Consider the following 23,953-nt stretch of genomic DNA (forward strand, 5'->3'; position numbering starts at 1 on the left):
CAGATAAGGAAAATGAAATGAAATCTTTCAGTTTAACGTTCCACGATTATATCCATTAGGCTAAGGGCAACGGATGATTAAGGCAAGTGAATGATGATGGAAGAATTGGTGGAATGAAATGTGGGAGGAAACGGGACACCCGAGAAAATCCACGGATACGATGTTGTCCACTACGAGCTTACTTGGCCCGGGTTTGAACCAGAGATCCCATGCACCAGAGGTGTGTTCTACCACTGAGCCACCGTGTAAGAATACAAGGAAATAGCTGACGAATCTGTTTTTGATATGGCCACATAAAAAACAACTGATTCTCCTGTGACCTTCGGCATATTTTAAAGCATTTGCACGGTTTTCCTTGGCCTTACCTGACTTTTAAGCTCAATGTAAACCCTGCATTAGCAAGATAGCAAAACATACCATGGTTAATGATAAGTCAAAATTGTCATCATTAACTCTTAAAAAAACTTTAAAAATAATAATATAATATCCTGACTACGTCTTGGCTACAGTAGAAGAAACTCCAACCATAAACACGCCATCATGAGACGTGAAAAATGACGACAGCAATGTCACGAACGAGAATGGATAAAGATCCCGAAAACCTTGTATAAAAGAGGAGCATCAGACGCCTCGATATCAGCCTGCCTGAACTGATCATTCCTCTCTCTTGGTTGTGTGGACCCTGAGAAACTCCCTCGCCTCTCTTGGCTGCGTGGGCCTTGACATTCACCCACATCTTTCTCTTGGCTGCGTGGGCCTTGACATTCACCCATATCTTTCTCTTGGCTGCGTGGGCCTTGACATTCACCCATATCTTTCTCTTGGCTGCGTGGGCCTTGACATTCACCTATATCTTTCTCTTGGCTGCGTGGGCATTAAGATTCACCCATATCTTTCTCTTGGCTGCGTGGACCTATGCCTCTCCTACTCCTATACTTCTCTCCTACACGGAAAATCACACAAGCAAACCATTCTGGTCGACTATTTGGCTCGTGAAGTTATCCCATACTAGAACCCCCAGGCTATCTGGGCCTTGACCAATTCTGTACGAATACTCACCCTACTCATTCTTTACTGCTTAGATAGGAGACACGTTTATTGTAACAGACACAACTGCCGTATAGAATTTGACAGTAAACAGAAATTTTGTATCCTAGTCTTTTGTAATAAAAGGGTAAAGGAAGAAAACACTAAATTCCGTGAATGATTTCTGTACCATCAAAACTTTACAATATTGTCCAAGGATGATACATTTACGATGCGATAGGGCGACATTGATTGAAACTAAATTTTCATGCGTAATTTTCGAAGAAACAATTTTTTATGGCGCTAAAAAATATGTCGATCGTTGTCAATAATATTATTTTTCATTCTCCTGGAACATACTATTTATTTATTTACGCATTAAAAACTATGTAAAAAAAAAAACTGTTTAAATAGCAGGTTATATCTACTACCCTTTATCTAGCAATAATACTTTCGCTCCACCTCCCTTTGGTGTGAATTAGGGGCGAGATAAAACTACTTATTTTCAATACCAATGAGAGTGAGCGATTTCCACCCACACTCCGTTGTGAGTAGTAACTCCAAACCAGCCTAACCCTTGTGGTTCGCTGTATAATGTGTAAATGAAAACATGAATGCATTTGGGTTCTAAGAAATTTAATGTGGTTTTTAAATCTTTAGAAATGTTTGGAAAGTGTGTTTTTCAAGTGTCTGGGTAGATTACACGGTTTGGCAAGGAATGCAACTGTACACATGAACAAGACTAACCTTGAACTTAAAACTGGTCCTGGAGCACCTCTGCCGTTTTCTTCCTTGTCTCCGGATAGATGGACCTGGTGACTCCAAATCTGTGGCGATGAACCTGATGAAGGTGATGGTTTCTATCTTCCTCTTTATGTCGACTCAATCAGATTAAGAAAAGACTTTTGATATCGGATTACAGCTTTGAACGTAGAAGAACTAACATTCAGTATCTGGGTCTGACTCAGTGTCAAGACAAGAAACTGAGTTGTACTGTCTGGGTGGCGACCAACAGCCAACATCTAAGTATTAGAATATTGCAGATGAAACTCTAAAAACGAAGACCACGTCTAACAGACTCCTAGCAAGGATAGAGTAGAAAGACCACGAAATCTCTCAATCATAAAGTTTTTTACAACTTAATATTCCCGTGTTTTCATTGTTCCTTTTCGTCCTGAATTGGGTTCTTTCATTATTATTTTAACGTCAGACGTTCGTCACCTCATGGCTTGCTCAATATGTGTACGTAAGAAGATTTTCTTGACAACTCGTGGTTCTACCACGCATTCCTTGAAAGCACACATGAAATTACAAAGTCAGTGTTTTCTCGCAGTTTGCGTTACAACATATCCATGCGTTTGCATTTACATTCTGTTTGAATATAATGTTTTCGTATTGTTTTATCTTTTAAATTTTCTTCCTTGTTCCCGGTGCATTGGCCTAATTGAACATTGTGCATTGAACTTTATTATTTAGAATAATTTTAACGAACACCGAAAATCAAAGTCATACAAGAATACACATATTATTTGTAATAAAATAATGTTTGTCGGATGCTATTCATAGTTGGTCGCTAAATTGTAATAACTGAATACACATTTCCTGAAAAAATCTCGACCATTATCTGTTCCGTTATGTATCTATTCATTATCTGTTCCAATGTCAGCTAAGCGACATATAGCAGTCGTAATGCCATCGACCTTTATCACCCATTCTCCTGGAATAAACAAAATCTCCATCCGTTGAGGAAAACGGTGAACGCAAGCATACGAAAACCACGGTTGATAAACCGATCGTAGCTACTGTTACTACTACTTCCGCAGATAAATTATATTAAAAAAAGAAATTGGAAAAAAAAATATTGCCGGGTCTGTAATACACAGAAAATTTCGACTGCCGAATTCGAACCTCATCTTCCGTTTACATGTGGTTGCTCTCCAATATGCAGTCACCACATTTGCTCATTGGAGGGCACTACAATTAAAATTTTAGTTTTATACCTTAAACATATAGACATCTTGGTGGGAATTTGAAATAACACAACAATTGTGGTTATTTTAACTGATGATCTATCATCATACGATAAAACGAAATGAAAGCACTTAACAATATAATGAAAACACTTTTTAAAAAATATTTTAAAAAAAGAAAAAAAAAACTTTCGCTAAATGATTCATTAGACACGAGAGGGAAAAGATATAAAGATAAGGAAACAGAATCTTACCCCTGCCCATCGCTATCACCATATAGCGAAAGTGCTTACAATGTACTTTCTTTTAGTGTTCTATGATAATAATTTCATTACCTCCTTGTGAGTAATCTGTTTTGGGGCCGTTTTCGTATTTTAGTCCATTGATCCATCAGTACGTGAGGGGAATTATTATTCGGTTTTCTTTGAAATTAAGCGGAACTTTAATGATGTCATTTCCTTGAAGCCTCATTAAATGTCCCTTGCCTTTTCAAAATGAAGTTGAATTATATACTACTTTAATATTAGTTAAAACAAAATGTGATTACTAAATATTGTAATATTCTAACTATGTGACATTAATAAACAAACGTGCAGACTACACTCTACCAGATGTCGCATGATTTCAAAGACAGAAGACGTCATCTACAACAGCACAAGGGCTGAAATTCGACCAGGAATCCCACCTCAGCGTCAGTGTGCTCTGGATTTCACCACACGTAACTTCTCCCACTCGGGTCAGCTGCATTAGGCGCATACAAATTAACTCACTCTGGTCGGCTGCATTGGGCTGTGGAGTCTCCTTTACCAAACTAAAACTTGATCTGGTCGGCTGCATTGGGTTGCGGAGTATTCCCATACAAATTAACCCACTTTGGTCGGCTGCATTGGGCTGTGGAGTATTCTCACACAAATTAACCCAGTCTGGCCAGCTTCATTGGACATCGGAGTATTCCCATACAAATTAACCCAATTTGGTCGGCTGCATTGGGCTGTGAAGTTTTCTCACACAAATTAACCCATTCTTGCCAGCTTCACTGGACAGCGGAGTATTCCCATACAAATTAACTTACTTTGGTCGGCTGCATTGGGCTGTGGAGTTTTCTCACACAAATTAACCCAGTCTGGCCAACTTCATTGGGCAGCGGAGTATTCCCATACAAATTAACATTACTTTGGTCGGCTGCATTGGGCTGTGGAGTTTTTTCACACAAATTAACCCAGTCTGGCCAGCTTCATTGAACAGCGGAGAATTCCCATACAAATTAACCCACTTTGGTCGGCTGCATTGGGCTGTGGAGTTTTCTCACACAAATTAACCCAGTCTGGCCAGCTTCATTGGACAGCGGAGTATTCCCATACAAATTAACCCACTTTGGTGAGCTGCATTGGGCTGTGGAGTATTGTCACACAAATTAACCCAGTCTGGCCAGCTTCATTGGACAGCGGAGTATTCCCATACAAATTAACCCACTTTGGTCGGCTGCATTGAGCTGTGGAGTATTCTCACACAAATTAACCCAGTCTGACCAGCTTCATTGGACAGCGGAGTATTCCCATACAAATTAACCCACTTTGGTCGGCTGCATTGGGCTGTGGAGTATTCAAACACAAATTAACCCAGTCTGGCCAACTTCACTGGACAGCGGAGTATTCCCATACAAATTAACCCACTTTGGTCGGCTGCATTGGGCTGTGGAGTATTCTTACACAAATTAACCCAGTCTGGCCAGCTTCATTGGGCAGCGGAGTATTCCCATACAAATTAACCCACTTTGGTCGGCTGCATTGGGCTGTGGAGTATTCTTACACAAATTAACCCAGTCTAGCCAACTTCATTGGGCAGCGGAGTATTCCCATACAAATTAACCCACTTTGGTCGGCTGCATTGGGCTGTGGAGTATTCTTACACAAATTAACCCAGTCTGGCCAGCTTCATTGGGCAGCGGAGTATTCCCATAAAAATTAACCCTTTGGTCGGCTGCATTGGGCTGTGGAGTATTCTCACACAAATTAACCCAGTCTGGCCAACTTCATTGGACAGCGGAGTATTCCCATACAAATTAACCCACTTTGGTCAGCTGCATTGGGCTGTGGAGTATTCTCACACAAATTAACAGTCTGACCAGCTTCATTGGACAGCGGATTATTCCCATACAAATTAACCCACTTTGGTCGGCTGCATTGGGCTGTGGAGTATTCTTACACAAATTAACCCAGTCTGGTCAGCTTCATTGGGCAGCGGAGTATTCCCATACAAATTAACCCACTTTGGTCGGCTGCATTGGGCTGTGGAGTTTTCTCACACAAATTAACCCAGTCTGGCCAGCTTCATTGGACAGCGGAGTATTCCCATATAAATTAACCCACTTTGGTCGGCTGCATTGGGCTATGGAGTATTCTCACACAAATTAACCCAGTCTGGTCAGTTTCATTGGACAGCGGAGTATTCCCATACAAATTAACCCACTTTGGTCGGCTGCATTGGGCTGTGGAGTATTCTTTCACAAATTAACAAGTCTGACCAGCTTCATGGGGAGCGGAGTATTCCCATACAAATTAACTTACTTTGGTCGGCTGCATTGGGCTGTTGAGTATTCTCACACAAATTAACCCAGTCTGGCCAGCTTCATTGGGCAGCGGAGTATTCCCATACAAATTAACCCACTTTGGTCGGCTGCATTGGGCTGTGGAGTATTCTCACACAAATTAACCCAGTCTGGCCAGCTTCATTGGACAGCGGAGTATTCCCATACAAATTAACCCACTTTGGTCGGCTGCATTGGGCTGTGGAGTATTGTAACACAAATTAACCCAGTCTGGCCAGCTTCATTGGGAAGCGGAGTATTCCCATACAAATTAACCCACTTTGGTCGGCTGCATTGGGCTGTGGAGTATTCTCACACAAATTAACATAGTCTGGCCAGCTTCATGGGGAGCGGAGTATTCCCATACAAATTAACCTGCTCTAATCGGCTGCACTGGGCCGAGGACATCCTACATAACTGCATTGGACTGGAGCTTCCATCTGCTCCGGTCAGTTCCACTGGAACGTGGAGCCTCCCTACACAAAACAAATTTCTCCAGAGCCATACCTTAGAAGATGGAGGATACGAATATAGGACGCTCTTTTTGTTAACGTTACTGTACTCGTATTTTTCGTAATAAAAGGTGAAAGGATAAAACCCAAAGATATCGTGTACATCGACTCTACCAATCCTGACAACAAAAGGGAATTTACAACATCAAAGTTACACGGGACAAAATTTGATTTTTACGAAATAAGAGACTGAAAAAAAAATATTCATTAAGATAAAAAAATATTAAAATTTCAGTTTTGAAAGAAAGAAAAACTTCCCATAGAAATCAATGGGTTATTAAAGAAAAAAAAGTACTGCACACGAAGGGCGCAAACAAAAGTGAAGCAATACAACGTTTCTCGGTAGCATGCAGAAGAAAGTTCCTCCCGGAGATATTCGATTTTCCACTTTCAGAGTCAACATTTTTTTCTCTTGTTCCATTATTGTCGTGTATCCACTGGTATCTAAAGCGCATTTGAATAAAAAAAGGTACGAAGGTGTTAACAATATTTTATACAATTTGAAAAAGTACAAGGGGACGTGATGAACATTTAGATAGGCAAATACATTTTACATTAGGCCTTTATAGTAAATTATAACATACAATTTCAAGACACAATAACACACTAAGCAAGGCTATGTAATAATATGAAAAAAAAAACTCCTTCCTTGAAGTGGAAGTCTGATGAAGACACAGTTATTGTGTTGAAACTGTTACGTGATATTGTTTTTTAACATATTATCACATAGCCTTGTTCAGTGTGTTATTGTGTATTAGTACAAAATGGAAACAAGGCCTGATAGAATAGTTATACAATTTCAATACGTCGCTCGCCTATTCCTCAGTGATTCTGACATGAAGTCAGCAGTTCTTTACGTCCTACGATTATGCCCTTTACGCTAAAGGGAACGGAGGATTATTGACATGATTATAAATAGTGGAATGAGAATATGGGAAAAACAAGAAAACCCGGAGAAAGAGGTCTGCACGGGCCGGATTTTTTTTTTGCCCGGGTCCGGCCCGGCCCGTGAGTTCTTGATGTGAGGCCCGACCCGAGTCCGAAATATATTTTAGCATTTAGGCCTGGGCTCCTGCGATAATCGAAATGAGCCCGAATTGCAAAACTTAATAATTAACGCAAAATTGTATTTTTATTTACAGCAATAAGAGGTTTAATTTTGCAGTTGTACTTTTGAAAGTTCTTCAGAAAGAATGGAGCAATAAATATCGTTCTCTAGTGCATTTACAAAGTTAGACCCCAGAAATAAGGTTGTATATTTAAAAATTTACGGCCCGGGCCCGACGTAATAAATGCTCTGTAGGCCCGGGCTCGGGCCGAACCCGTGCAGACGTCTACCCCGAGAAAACCCATAGGTACGACTGTTGTTTACTACAAAAAATAAATAAATAAAAAAAAGGAAAAGGAACATGTTGATGGAAATCCTGTAACTCGAATAAAATGAAAGCGAATGAAGTTTTACGTTCCAGGTTATCCGGCTAGGCTAAAGGAGACGGTGATGATGAGAATGAATAAGATGATGGAGTGGAAAAAATGGATGAAACGAGAGAACCCCGAGAAAACCCACGCACACTCGGATGAAATATACCTTACATTTAAATCTTAGGTAAATTCATTCTTCAGTTTGAAGTTTTGATTAAACAAAATTGCTAAAATGTGCCTCTTAAACAAAACGTCAGAAAAATTTCACAAATGATAAGCACCAAAAACAAAAACTATTGTAACAGTAATTATAAATTGCCTTATTGCTAGAAAGTTCGTTCTGAAACCTAAGGATCAAAGTAAAATTACTTTAAGATACTGAATAGGAAAATCATAGCACTAACTAGAAGCACAACTGAAATAGTTACACCAAGGAAGAAGCAAACGAAATCTTGAAGCAGGGTAAATTATAGTTTATTGTAAGGATCTGAAGTAACATATTTTCATCACTTTTTTTTTTCTTTTTAATATTAAACATGTATCCAACAACACCCATTAAGAAATATACGATCATGAATATTTTTCTACTTTTCCGTGCTTGAAAACTTACCCGCTTACTGCGGCGTTGATGCTTTATTCAGGACTAGTAAGTAAAATCAACACTTGATCGAACTTTTGAGAAAATAAGACTGCCTTGAGTAGCTTCTATTTCTGGTCACTTGTAGAAAGATCAGTTTTATATGGGTTGCTAGAATATAAAGAAAATGAAACTGAGATAATTTAATTGGAATTTTCTATTAGATATAAACTGAATTACAAATGCACCAACTTGAGAGTTCTGTGTACAAGAAAAATACAAAAACTAAATTCACATTTTTTTTTTTTACAATATTCAAATTAATAACGCTAAAAAAAAAAAAAAAAAAAAAAATATTAACAAAGCCGCGGCTTACCATCAACTTGATGACTTTATGTTATAAACACGCAAGTATTTCTTTACTTAAAATTACAGCAGAGCCCCTAAAACTCGGTTCTCGTTAACCCAGCAGTCCGGATAATTCGGCCACAACCTGGCAGGGCGCAGACCCGTTTAAGGTCATTTTCAAGGTCGGCTTATTAATTTTCATTATAGACAGCTTTATGCCTTCATAAAGAATCTTTCTGAGGCCTGTCTTATCAGGTAAATTACTGCACAGTGTGTATTCATTAATTTTCATTTTCATGTATAGTAAAGGCTCTATGACTTCATAAAATACGTACTTTTCCTTTGTTTAAAGGTAATTGGGCAGTTTATTCTCTGTTATATTCTCAAGCAACGAGTACATACAAGTACCACGTGTACTTATTCTTTTTTTAATCCCATTCCCGATAACCCGGCATTTTCACAAACTCGGCCACCCTTCGGTTCACATTAGACTGAGTTTTCGAGACTCTAACTGTATTACCAACTTACAGTAAAGTTCTACAAGCAAGGGAGTATCACTTGGCAGAACTATCTCAGAAAACGGCAGCGTATAGACAGCTCCCAACTGAATCCGGCAGAATTTGTCTGATATAAATATACATCAAGTACTCCACACTTGGAACTTGCGGTCAGTGATGATTCTAGATTATGAAATATAAAATTTGCAAACATATTATTCTAGTTTTGGTAAGAAAATGATTACAATTATGCATGGTAATATATATATAAAGCAGTTCATAAATAGATAAACAATAATAATATAAAAAAAAAACATAAAAATTCGTCATTCATCTCAATTTTTCACTTGTATTTGGAACAGTATTAAAAGGTCACTGCTGAAACATTCAACAATCGAACATTCAAATGTAACCCTACGCTACAAGAAAATTGTACTGTCTAAACATGTAGTATACGATTTGCAAATTACATATGAATACACTTGAAAATTATTACTGAAATTAGTATTATGGTGTTTTCTTTATTTGTTATTTTACAACGCAACCAAATACACTCTTGGTACCAACATCATTAAACGATTTCTATCGGTTCACAATTCAACAGAAAATCACGTCATTGTGTTCCCCTCTCTTCATTATTATAATCTAACGAAGCCTAAGTTGGTAGCAACAGCATGAATTCATTCACCTCTACTGAGAATTTAGAGAAAAGTTTCTGCACAAACTTGCTTGTGCTTGTAATACCAATACAGCAGAAAAATCCATCTCCATTTTTTTTAAATGGAAAAAAAAAGTTCTTAAATTAGTGAACACATTGTAATTACAAACTAGAATTTCCAGGCTTACAAAAACATTAAAACCTTTTCCTTTCGCCCCGGTAAATCAGAACATTTACTCATGAAATTGCATTTTCTATACAGTATGCATTTTATTTAGCCCTTAACTCTCATATATTATATATATAAACATATAGGTAAAAAGGAGCATTGTCAATGAGACTATCCCAAAATTTAAGCTTTTAAGTTATTCTCATAATGAACTAGCCAACGTTATATAAAATGACTAGGTTAAGTTTACAGGTCACACTTTGCTAGAAAAAAAAAAAAAAAAAAGTATCCCAGGAAAGATGTATACCGTAACATATAATTTCTATTACAGCGTAACTATTGTTGGTAGGTAGTCAGTGGAAACTATTTTTTTTAAAAAAACATTATTATTTATAAAACTGATAACATATTCTTTGAATTAGAACAACAAATTTGCTGTATTAATATGGGAATATGAAATATTAAACCAGACAGCATACTTGGTTATGTGTTCATTATATACTGCCGAAATACGATATTTTTTTTTCTCAAAATTCGAAACAAGCACTTCAGCTGAGGTTTGGCAACATTATTTTGCAAATAATAATAGTAATAAAAAAAAATCATAATAAAACGTGCAAAATAACCACATACCGTCGTTGGAGATGGGCTTTAAATTTACTATACTACAATGATATGTTATTCAACAACTATTAGATTATTATTAAAAAATCAAATAATAGTTACAAAATATTGGACCTTTAAAAAAAAGGATCAATAGAAAATTGACAGGCTGATTACTTACAGTGTTCCAATTTAATGATATTTTTTGTTATTTTTCAAATGCACTTTCGTACGAACAAACAATGGAATAAATACATAACATCTAGACGCTGGAGAGATGGGGACCCAAATCTTTGGCCGTGTCCAAAAGATACAAGTGCACATTTGAAGTACGCTTATTTCCGGAAGTGACGTCACCTAGTGTGCGTCAAAAGGTCCAAGTTCACAAGTGTGCGAGTGCATAGTGCGTAGTGTGCGAGGATGTACACTACGTTAGTATACTTGTGTGCTTAATATGGCGATTTCTCGTAGAATGACCTAATAAAATTTTAATAGGCATATTCTTAATATTTTTGTTTAAGTAAATATATTTGTGGACTGATTTTATAATAATTTACTTGATAAACATACAAGTTAGTGATTTTACAAGTCGAATATAAAAATATTACGCAAATAACAAGTGTATTTACGTTATTTTCTTTGAGTATGCAATAGGATTTAAAATAGTATAGGGAAAACAAACAAATAGTTTCTTTAATAATGCTATAAAGACATTTGTGCTTAAATATTACATGGTTTATGTAGCTTAATTGAAATAGTTGCACTATCGGTAATGCGGCTATTTGCACCTAAATGACAAATTTTAATGGTGTATGAATTAAAATATTAAGTTCTAGCATAGTATACATAGATTATTCATTTCTGTATAGCTACAGCTACAGCCGCAGCCGCAAATGTTAATTCATAGACACATAAGCCTAATTTTATAGTTTTGACTCTAAACGAATTCCTTTCAACGCTACCATATTTCCTTGCACTTGAGAGAGACTGTAATATACCAATTACCGTACATTGTGTATTTTTGACAGGTACCGAAAAGTGAAATACAGATCAAAAATTCCTTTCTCCACATTTATCAAAGATTTCACAAATTACTCCTGGTAAGTCTTTACTATGGCCATTTCATTTTTTTTATTCTTCGATTTAGCGATTTGATCTCTCGGTTCCGGTTTTAAGAACTTGCCTCTTCACCCATATACTGTATATAAGGTAGTAGCTAGGTTGGTTCCTTTTTGTACCAAAGTATAATATTTAATTCACATAATATTGACGAGCGAGTGTTAGCGAGTGAAGGCTGGTTGGAACCCCGCAGAGCACTTTCTTTTCCGTCTTCGTTACGAATCGGTTCATTGAACGATTCATTGAAAGAAATGTCCAAAGTAAAGACTTGCCTTCCTCTTAATTCATATAATCCCATTACTGTATCCAGTATTAAAAGATTATGAACAAATAATTTCTTCCGTATAGTTGAACAAAGAGCCATTACATTACATACTGTATTTCTTCATAAAGCCGTCTCTTAATTTTCATAAAATTCTTATTATATTTTTAGTAGTTTATTTTACGTTTATATTTGGACGAGGGGATTTGTTTCGTTACTGAATAACCATTTTCGCAGTGGGAAGCATGTAGGAGAGTATATTTCAAGAGAGATGTAGGGCGCCGAAAGCGTAGTAAAATGCACGTAAATGTTGAAGTGTATACAATATACAGAACTCCATTCAAGCAGGCTTATAAGATAGTAATCTCACTTTTTTTTTTTTTTTGTTATTTTTACCATACTACTTTAATTAGGGTTATCCGCCTTGAGTATGCATTATCCTTATAAATTGGTATTTCATAGCGGCATAATAGCTTTTTCCTGTAATTTTGGTTCTCATGTTGTTCAACTTTACCATTTCTTTCCTTGTCATCCTTTTATGTGTTAACTTTTGCTGTAGATTAAGAATACGGAGACACTATTTAGATGATTTCCAGGTAAAATCAATAAATTCACAGTGAAAGAATAACATCTAAGGAACTTCAATATTAGCGCAATATGGTAGAAACAGTTCAGTCAGTATGCCTGAACTGAAAGAATACAGTAGAACTACAACAATTATACTGTCATTGTTGTGTAATCTACCGTACAGGAAGCAATTATACTCAGTATCAACCCTCTCCCAAAGTAGTTTTGTGCCACATTATTGTAAATACCGCTCCCCTCGGTGTCCTAACGCTCTTGTACGTTGCCTACTTTCAGTTGCAATAAAATTCCTAAACTAATTCGCAAAAGTGTCTTCAGCGCCCTAATCACCAGTGCTACTCTTCTTTCGGGAGATTATTAAATATTCCCTCCGCAAGCATGCCTAATAAAGTAGAATATCGCCAATAGTTTAGTGTTTTTTATGCTGTTACGAGTTTATTGTGCACATAAGACAACGCACACATATATTATATATGTATTGCATTTATGCTCCGCTCTTGTTAATCTGCGCGTGAAATACCCAAAATGACAAATATTTGCAGGCACGGCAAAGCTGAAGCTGTTGGCATACATGAAAAAACTTATGGTTACCCCATATAGTCAATCTGTACGGTTTATTTATCTTTAATATAACTGGAAAGTCATTCATCTAAAGAAAAAAAAAGCATGCTAATTTTTTCTAGTACGCGAAATTCTCCCTTCTTTTGTTTCAATGTTCCATATTCCACCACAACGAGGTGCTGTAACCAAGTGCTGATCAAAAGCTAATTTTACGAAGTGTACACTATTTAGTGTGCACTCCATTTGTAGACTTCGAGTGTGCATCCTCGAAGTGTGCACTATGCACTTTTGGACACGGCCTTTATTTCGCGATTGCTCTAATCATTTGGGTATTACGGACACGGACAGTTTTTCCGATCTAAGTACTTAATTCTTCAGTCATACTCCGACAATTTTCAACAGTAATATGTTCGTCAACTGAAGCAGCTTTAGTATTTCATATACACAACTATTATTTTATGTGTATTGCAAATGTACTTTAGTTACAGCAAATGCTGAATAACGGTGAAGCAACACAGAAATAAAACAAATTAATGTTGGACTAATAAGGACTCGAATCTTTGATCTCCCGCTTGCTCTAAATTTAACTAAGGGCCCTAATTTCTACAAACGTATTCAAATACCCCAATCCAGAATTTTGACTTTTCTGTTATTCCACTAATTCTCAGTGACTAGTAGTGCCTGAAGCACCTTAATAGTAATAACAGCACTAATTACCCTTTTTAACTATATACGAATTGCTTACGCCGCTTGCATTTATAAAAATATATAAAATTAACTATTGCATCTGCGGGCTGCTCACTTTAGCTTTGGATTTACATGTAGATTAAAAATAAAACCTAACCAAACCAAACTTATTATTTACTACTAGTCTTTGTAACGGTATAGCATTGCCTTTATCAGACACAGAGGGAATGTGTCCGATTTTATTTGCATTTAAGCTGTTGTGTATATACAGTATGCCAAGTTTCAACTGAAATATCCGCCTATGTCAGACCATTTGAAATTTTAGAAGATGGTTTGGGGAGTCTTTAAGAAACAAAATGGCTACTCATAGAAAAGCTAGCGAATTGTTGGTAACTCAATTGGATAGAAAGACGCCTCGCAATCGGGAAATTCGAGTTCGAGTCCGTCACTCCAACGCTTATCTCTTCCCTTATCATACATAATAATAATTGCACGCATTAAACTAATAAAATAAGCGATCTCGAAGCTAACAACATAATATATTCGTAGTAAATACAAAGGGTATATTGCACAAATGCTTTCTTTCATAAACGCATTTAGCATGCGTAACAACTTAGTATTAGAAGTAAAAGTTTAAACAGATCCTCACATTCACGGGTATCACTTTGTTAGCTCTGTTGGCAAATTGACGTAGGGGCACGATACACACTTTTCACTTTAAGTCCATCGAACACAATAAGCTATTGGATAACACTATTAAAGCCTACTGGTCAGTTGTTTAAGTTGTTTGAATGTTCATCTTGTCAGGAAGGTCAAGCTTGATAGTGCCACGAGATAATCCTTATGCAAAACTTCATATTTCAATAAAACTGGTTTCCAATGGGCTATACTTTGAACTCACTGTATACAAATAGTATAACCTGAAAACCCCAGATAATATTTGGAATTCTGGTACAATTAATCTCTTTAGCCTTTACTAAGAATTTTCACTTGGGAACAGTAAAGATGGGATGAAATATAAAGTTAAGGTTTGGTTGGTTTCTTTTTTGTTTTATAGTGAAACAATCCTTCATCTTCTAATTTAACTCTCTCGCGCTTTCTATTGCCTTTTCTTTCTTACATTCAACCATGTTTAAAAACTTTTAACATTATGCATTTCCCCTATATTACAGTCATGTTAGTTCGTGTTTAACATCCCATACACCGGGACGCACTGTTGGAAGTGAAAGACAAAATACCAACCAGGTTTGTACCCGAAACAATTATCCTAAGGCTGGAAATATTCCGAGCACCAGGTCATTATGATGACTAGAAACACAGCTTTCTATAACATTACTATTCCAAGCTTTATCCTATCAGTAGTTTTGATTTTTATGATCTTGGATGGACTAAATCAAATTATAATAAGATCGTTATAAAACTCAATAGATCCCAATCCACTTTGAACCTCAAGTATATCTAATTCCGTTGAATTACGAACAGTGTCTACTATATCTCATATCACTTTATTTCTATACTATGTGTGGCTGTATTTTTGCTTTATAGTTGGCAAATAACACCATCTATGACGACTCTGGAACTCACTAAAGACATAATTAACACTTCTGAACAGAATATATACACTTATTTGTTAAAACTTAAAGTACAGTGTAACGGTTTCGACCACTTAACGTTATCTTCATCAGACACTAACTGAAAGAAATACCTACAGAGTATAGGAATACGTATATACTAAAAGTCAAAGTACTAAGATTCATTGTTTGTATGGGAAGCCACAGATGACGCCCAAGGAAATAAGACTTAGGTAGCTTCCCATGCAAACAATGAATCTTAATACCGGTAATTTCACTTTTAGTATATACGTATTTCTATAGTCTGTAGATATCTCTTTCAGTACCGTTACACCAATGATTCTCAAACTTTCTATTATTGCGAACCACATTAATAATAAGAGTATGTCATGGCCTAAATACCTTTATTCAAATGCACATTGACATTCTACGAAATGGCTATGTATTTCAAAGCAATTTGTTTCTTTAAAAATCATAATCCATATCTAATTCCAGTTTGTTCAATAACAGTCCGTATGATTAACATGAAATTTATTTGGGGATGTTGAGAACACTTCGAGGATCACTAATATTACAAAGTACAGATCGATGCTTAAATTAGAATAAATCAAAATTTAGTTGGTTTCTATCGTAAATATCTTACTTTCAAACTAAATTGTAATATAAATTAATGAAAATAGTGGCCCTGTCGGTACGACAATATCAGTTGGTGACGATTGAGCACGTGTAATGTACATTTCTTTCTCAGCAACTGTATCATATGAAATTGTACACACGCTCAAAAAGTGTTGAAGTGTCTCCAAACACAGAGTTAACACTACTTCCGATCAACGCCCTTCCCTGTAAGACATTTTGACTCATCCACTCTTTTTCCATCCTAACCAGCATCTCTACTGACTATATACAATGGCATGGTTCTGAATAACCACTGAGTTTTCACATCATTAACAAACGCTTCCAATTTTCGTTTAGTGAATAGTACTTCTCAACACATGTTTCTGCATCGAAATAAAATTTTCAAAATTAAAGGAAAATCTCGCGACCCACCAAAAATCGTCTACGACCCACACTTTGAGAAATACTGCGTTATACTGTATTTTAGTTTTAATAAATAAGTGTATATATTCTGGTCAGGAAACTTTTGTTGCTTACAGATTAATCAAGAAATGTGCGGCATTAAATAATCCAACATAAAATTCGAAGCAATGTCAGCTAATGAGTTTCTTTAGTATGCTGAGACTCGTGTTCGAAGTATTTGAGTCAGAACGGTGTAAAGCGAGGGGTGAAATTTCAGAATAATAGAACTGACTTTTGCAATTGTGCTTTTTATACTGTACAATTTAAAGCTAAACCACGCAGGTCTAAGTATAACATTGGATTTGTATTTTTTATACTGTACAATTTAAGGCTAAACCACGCAGGTTTAAGTATAAAATTGGATTTGTATTATTGGAGTCTCTGGTTTTCAAAAGAACAGTTACCGGTTTTGCAATTACCTCCACCAGGTATCGAACCAGGACAACGTTCGCCATTAAACGACGAAAAGGAACTATACCATCATGTTGGAACATGTTATGTGGCAGAAACTATTCTTTATATATTCCACATAATTTTCACTGAGTTATTTTTAATTCAATAAATAAGACCTTCAATTTCCTATCTGTATTTATTTTATGAAGTCGTCCCACACAAGGGAGAGAAAACAAATCACCGAGACCGTCGTGAACAAAACATGACACCAGAAAATGCTTGTGGAATTCCTCAGTAGAAAACGACAAAATGAAAAGTATTATAGCATACCGGTAACGTAGCATAGGAATAGTATATCCCTGCATAATGTAAGCAGCAACGAAGATTTCTAACCCAATGCATTCTTTTGTTTCATTACTTTATAAGGGATAGTAAATAATACATTCCCCTTTCTATTGTGACAAATATTTCAAGTAAACGACAACGGAAATAAGCTTAATGTTAACATTTTGAAACTCATAGAAACCAATCAAACCTAACTTATTCGACCCTTTTGCACGTTTTCATCCTTATGGAATATCAAACCAATTTACCCTATAACAGCACACAAGTAACTGTTACACGATTTGATAGGATGGCATTTAGTATTTCCCCCAAATCCATCGGCGACTTTGGAGCCGGTACTGTTACTTACAGTGAATCATTGTAAACGATCTCGAGTATAACCACCGTCGCTAACGCGCCTGCACTGTACTGCCGCACCCCTGTTGCGTTCCTGCCCTGACTTGATAACATACGTGCTTTTCTCTGGCTACTTAACACAAAAAGATTTACCGAGTAGTTTTTATGCCATACGTCCACAGTGTATTTATACTCATGACTACATCACAGTTGCAAATAACAAGCCGTAATCACTACAAAGTGATATGGGATAAAACTAAATAATGCCGGAATGTAGTGAAGTAAAAAAAAAAAAAAATATATATAAATAAATAAAAAATCAAATCAATACACCACTAATTATTAATTACCAACTTTACAGGATTACGATATGTAAAGGTACAAGGAGAATTTCATTCAAGCATTACTGCTGAAAGCGTGGTATTTCATTTTATGGGGGGCATACTTCCATTCATGAAATATGAACTTCTCTTAGCAGGAAACGCACTCTTACCACCTTAGAAAGTGTTCCTTACGGAAAAAATTGGCATTAATTGGCGCAGATTGACTTTAGAAGGGCTAAATATAAATAAAGCATGTGGACATATGACATAACTACAGCATATGAAATACGAACCAACTTAAAACAGAAACCAGCTTGTTAGGTTTGGCTACTAAAAAGCACGAATGCTATCTAGCCAAGTCAGGAACTGGCAGTGACTTGCGACCTCCCCCCCCAAAAAAAAAAAAATGGTATAGATTTGCGACACTTCTATGATCACTTTGTGTACTGCCTTTACATACTACTTCACTTCATCATGTCTTCCTTATGAATACGTGGTAAAAAGCACACACTGCATTTCTTACCCGTGTGAAAGGCAAGATCCCGACATATTTTATTTACTTATACAATCTTATTTGAAATCAACACATTTTTTTCCGTAGATTTTAAAAGTTTACACCTCTTTAAAATGAGATAGCACTACTGGAAGTTCTTAAATTATTATACACAAGGCAGGTTACTAACAGACTTCGTCGAACAACGTTAGTTTTCGGGAAAGATTTATGATGAGATGGCAATAATCTTCACCTGAAAAGTTCATGATACAGTGTAATCTCGATGCTTTTAGTTAAGTACAACCTTAGCTAGTAATAAAGTGCGGATGGCATTTAGTATCTCCCCCAACTTGTTTCATGGTTCCAGAACCGAGTACCTTGTTTTTGTCTAAATTGTGATGAACATGGAAGTACAAGGCTTCTAACTCTCTTCGCTAGCTGTATCTAGCTCAACTATATTTTATAAAGTAAGTAACACACTGTAAATCTTTCATGTGCAAGATTGGAGGAGATACTAAATATCAGCCTAAAGGGCCTTCTCACTTGTGTTAAAACACAACAGACATTAAATTGCTATAGTATACTATAACTTTAGAAATTGATTAAAACAATATAATGATTTTCAGTGATATTTAATAATAATAATAATAATAAATATGCACGAGCATTTTGTTATTGTAATACGACAGAACCAACTCAAACTTAACTTCATACCCTTTAACGTGAATAACTGTATCTGATGAACCCCCTATTTTTTTAAGGGAGGAGGAGTAAAAGTGGAAAACCAGATAAAGGATATGAGTGCCATCACGGTCAATAAATCTGGTGTCTTACTCAGGAAATCGACTCCTAATGTCTAAAATCTCCATTCTCTCAGTGGCTTCCCTTTTTTTTAAACCAAGTATACTTTCATATGACAATTGCTTCATAATCTATCGGAAACAGTGGCGCAACAGAGGGGCATGCAGGGCCTGCAGTGAGGAGGGCCAACCGCGAAGCAAATGCCAAAAACTATAGGCCACAAAAAGTGAGCTGAATACGGAATATCCATTTCCCTGAACAACATTATTTACTTTGTATTCTGAGTGAAAATTTATGCATTATAGCAACATCAGTTTAAGAAATCATCTTAGCATTCGAAGGTTAAGGGAAAATAATTTTTTCCCTTTTTCGGTGAGTATTAATTTTATTATAATCCTGCGCGGGGGGGGGGGCGACATTCTTGAGTCATGCTACTGATCTGGAAGGGTGTAAGACAGAAAATTTAGGCGAGTATGCAGTAAAAGGTTAGAGCGGTGACAGTACAGGAAAGGACTATGAAAAAATTAATGTTATTTAGATTATTCTGAGGGAAATATGTAGGTTGAACGATGTGTATTGTTTGCAATTACTTACATTATGCATTTTCTAGTTTATTACTGCAGTTAGACAGCACGTTACCTGCATAAATATTCTTGTATTTACCACTCATATATTTATGACGCTTGAAACCTGCACGGGATCCATAATACCGTGATCAAGTTAAAAAAGAAAAAGAAAAATTATAATTGAAAGGGAAAACAAACCTACAACAAATTTTGGTCAACAGCTTGTCAATTTGCACTTAGAACTTACCCCCTAAAGAACATACAAAAACACTTGAAATTATAAGAAGCAGTCAGGAACAATATGCTCATCAATACTTGTGAAACACGTGAACTGTGAACTATACCAGAAAGAGTATTGTCTAAATAATTAAGTTATGGAGGCGAGATACCAGTAAAATACGTCATAGTGAAAAAAAAAAAAAAAAAAGGATCGTGTAACAATTAATTCTTGCTAAGCAAGCCGTTGTGAGTAAATAACGATGAAAGTTTTTTTTTTTTTTTTTGTTTGTTCGTTTAGAAGTCTTATCTTAAAGTACAGATATAGGTACAAAGTGTACATCCTGAGAAACTTCAACGCCAACAAATATAAACCATTTTTCAATACATTACCTTTTCTAATAAGTGTGTTAAAATAATGTGATACTTCTTTTTTGCACTTGTTATGCATTCCAAAATTTCATTAGAATTTCACCTGTAACTCTTCAATTCATTGAAATAACATTTTATCTCATTTTTAATATACTTAAAAATTCAATAAAATGATAATGCACATGCATATAAAAAGTATTAGCTACGGTTTCAGAACTGAAAGCAGTTTGCTAAATGTGAATTAGTACTGAGAGACACGTTTAAGTCTGCTCCAGTTCGTATTCTTACGCAGACATGAGGAATGGCACTACTTGATGCAATAAACACAAAGAATGGTATTAGCATACGCTGAAAAAAATTCCGTGCTGGCCCTTTCCACTTCAACCTGCCCTGACGCGGGTTTATCTTAATTCCTAAAGATTTAACGCCATCTATTGCAGAACATTTCTAAACCAGTTTAGCTTTCTGTGTCTAAAGTAACAATGTCATTTGGATCGTATAACGTACAGCTAACCGATGAGAAACTTCAGGAAATGCAATCAATATTTCACGATCTTTTTTTTTTTTTTTTTTTTTTTTTTTTTGTTGTTGTTGTTGTGGTGGTACTGTAAAATAAACCATAGAAGGTGCACCAAAAAAACGGTTACTGAGCAATGCCTCAGCATTTTCCCATCAATGCTCAGATCCGCCTAGAGCCTCAGGTGCATGGCACTCTTACATGTGCTTACGGCTTGTTTCCCATCATTAAAGGTTACATTTGTGCTTTTGGAGTTTACCGTACTCTTCTACACTTCCCGTCGGGTCAAGAAAAAAATTCTTCCTGTCAAAAGCACCTTAAAAGGTGGGTAACAGTTTTCTAAGAGGTTTGTGTTGAATTTTTCTCAGACAGAAAACTGTACTTATAACCATCTCAGCACATACTGTCTTGAATGTGATGGTTCTTGTTAGAAAACTTACATGCATTATTAGTTATCTGAATACTTGATTGTTAGTGCATCAAAAATTAATTAAAACTAAACATTAACAACAGGGGAAGGTTCTAAAACACAGGTCCCCCCATATAGATTAGTAGCTAGGTTGGTTCCTTTCTGTACCAAAGCTTAATATTCAATCTACACAGTATTGCCGAGCGAGCGTTAGCGAGTGAAGGCGGGTTAGAGCCCCGTAGGGCATGTTGTTTTCTGTGTTTATTACAGCTAAACGGGAAGGGGGACCTGTTTTCTAGAACCTTGCCCAATAACAGCATAGTTTGATACAGGAAAAAGTTTCACCAGCGTACTTCATAAATGCTAAACTTTATGCAATGTAAAGCAACGTACAATGCCTTGTCTTTTCGTTTAGTAACAGTGAAACAAAACAATATCCGAACTTAAAAGAAAGCTTTTGCAAAATTGGAATTTTTGCACAGGTTTTTCTGTAGTCTTCGTGAAACGACCAAATACACGTACTATCGTATTTTAAGTGACCATAGATAAGTTGCGTACTCCTTTAAACAGGAAATGCAATTTTACTATTCAATTTAGACGTGTGGACATACGCCACAAAAAGTGCAAGAAACCAACCAACCTGTGCTAGGGGCCTTTTAAAAGCAAGAATTGTATCTAATCCGCGTTGAGGCCAAGTTGAAGCTAGTCGAGGTGCATCCGTAGGGAGCAAGGCATCAGTGACGGTGGGTATATGCGTAAGCAAGGACACTGGAAACACAGTGTTCCTTATACAACTAGATGCCTTACCTGTCGAAGAGTTTCATTGATACGGATCATGACTTAATTCACACTGCATTTCTGTAGGAATTCATCATGGCTTCCTTACATAGATTTTGGGTTAAGATTTCGAACATTATTAGGTATGTCACAGGTAAGATTCCCATATACTTTTATTATTTATTCTATAAATTTCACAGGAGTATAATTCCGTAAAATAGAACTGCATCATATTTTAAACCAATATACCCTAACGAGAAGGAAACCTTTGCACAGGTTTACCCGATAGATAAATGGGCAAATGCTAACATATGAAGTACACTTTCAAAGTATAATCTTCCCAAATGAAACACCACATACCAAACTATACTTTTCAATCTTCCACGAGACTTATGTTAAAATGCGCCTTGGATAAGTATTACTTGATCAAACAATCACTTATAGATTTTCGTAGATAAACTATTCTTCTGTATTTACCCTGAATGCTGCTTACATATTTAATGCAACAATATAGAATGTTTCAAATTATTATTCACGATACTTTAGGCATTTACGTATAATTTTTCATTAATAAAATGAAAATAATAGATAACATAAATCAAGTGTTAACATAGGTAGTTACGTTTAAAGAAAAAAAAATGTACGATTCTTTCAAACCGCAACTCTATACAGAACTTCTCTGTACACTCAAGAACACTGTCACCAAAGTTCCTTCGCCAAGCCAGTTGTTATTTTATACACATGTCTTTGGCAATGTTTTTTTGTGTGGCAAATACAATTAGAATCTTTTCAGGAATTCTTCTGCACAAATTCTTGCACGGGCGTTGACAGCTAATTTCATTTCACTGATCTCTTTATCAATTTCTTCCATGAAATGAATGACAAAATCAACCAACTTGTGTTTGTACATCTGCTCTGTATGAAAGTTCGTAATCAGGAAACTAATATCGTATCCATCCACAGGCTTTCGACGAAGAACGATAAAATTTTCTGCCCTCATCATCATAAATCGCATGAATTTGTGGCACAATATTCTTTCGATCTCGTCAGCTTGCTTCACGGCTATACTTATTCTGACAGAATTAATGGATGCTTCAATTAATACTTTTTCCTTTTCGTTCCGACTTATCACCACCGGTGCCAAAATCAGCTCTTTGCTCGTTCTAACTTCAACCTCCGGTTTGTTATGTCTTTCTACAACTTGGGATGAAAAATTATCAAGGCACATTGCGGCTGCTAAAGTGTGCCGTACAGCTGTTAAGTAAGGACGTAATGTGGCAGCCATACTTCAATTATGCTATAACTAACTTTTACTTATTTTTACGTCAAGTTTTAAAACGTACACGTTCGTAACTATAGTGAGCACCTCCCAAAGTTAGTCAACCTCCGTACCTGATGTGACAAGTAATCACAAGCACACAGAAATCATAATCCACACTCGAAAACTCTTTGCAAGTCAGATCACAAAATCCACATTTGGGGAGATAAACTCAATATGAAAATCACTATCCTAGTCACTTATTGTACACAATCCTAGGTATAGTTTTTTCTTCGAAGATTTATAGATCCTCTGAGCGTTTCTATTGGGCACAACGTTTAACTGATAAGAACAGCTACTCCCTTGTAGTTACGCAAATGTTACGCATTTGTTTTCCGGTCTCGATGTGCTACCAGGTCAGACAACTTCGAAACACTACATTTCCCGATAGAATACCACAATACAATACATTTCACATTCACTCCACAAATTTGTGATGTGTTATGAGGCCTCATAAAATAACGGTTTGAGTCAACGCAACTCGGAATCTGCATTTAGTTTACGATAATCAGAGTTATAAATTGTTTTTTGTATGTTTTGTGATGCGCGATGTTCCACAATTTTTGCGAAGATTTATACGGAATGAGGCCAACAATATTTTATTGTGCCATGTTAAATAAAATTACTTAGTCCTTATGCAGAGTTGTTCTAAAGCGTGATTAGGGACATACTAAAGAGTTCGACTAACATGTTTCCTGCAGTAGTCAGGCTTGTAGTACGACGCTAATAACAATCAAAACCATTCTGAATAAGGCTCTATGTGATTAGAGTTGCACTAAAGATTCAGCTAACGCGTAATTATAATTTCCGCATTCAGAAGAGCGTTTCTGATATTATTCACGATTGTTATTTGAAG

General features: G+C 36.2%; 2 protein-coding genes across 2 annotated transcripts in view; both read right to left on the reverse strand.

Annotated features, from left to right (window-relative positions):
* LOC145674968 (mpv17-like protein) overlaps nt 1–8,262 on the reverse strand; it is a 50,786-nt gene extending 42,524 nt beyond the window's left edge. The window contains exon 1 of the mRNA XM_081745286.1: nt 8,128–8,262. The gene's annotated coding sequence lies outside the window, so the exon portion shown is untranslated. The remainder of the gene's footprint in view (nt 1–8,127) is intronic.
* Nucleotides 8,263–10,149: 1,887 nt separating this feature from the next.
* Arpc4 (Actin-related protein 2/3 complex, subunit 4) lies at nt 10,150–23,435 on the reverse strand. The gene has a single exon (XM_081745287.1). The coding sequence runs from the start codon at nt 23,062–23,064 to the stop codon at nt 22,558–22,560; it is 507 nt and encodes a 168-aa protein (XP_081601413.1). The 5' UTR covers nt 23,065–23,435; the 3' UTR covers nt 10,150–22,557.
* Between the last annotated feature and the right edge of the window lie 518 nt (nt 23,436–23,953).

Source organism: Thermobia domestica, chromosome 18 (genome assembly GCF_964235325.1).
Source record: "Thermobia domestica chromosome 18, izTheDome1.hap1.1, whole genome shotgun sequence".
NCBI classification, from domain to species: domain Eukaryota; kingdom Metazoa; phylum Arthropoda; class Insecta; order Zygentoma; family Lepismatidae; genus Thermobia; species Thermobia domestica.

What these genes read in the sequence shown, in the direction of transcription:
- Arpc4 (XM_081745287.1), bottom strand. Translation starts at nt 23,064, where the DNA reads ATGGCTGCCACATTACGTCCTTACTTAACAGCTGTACGGCACACTTTA.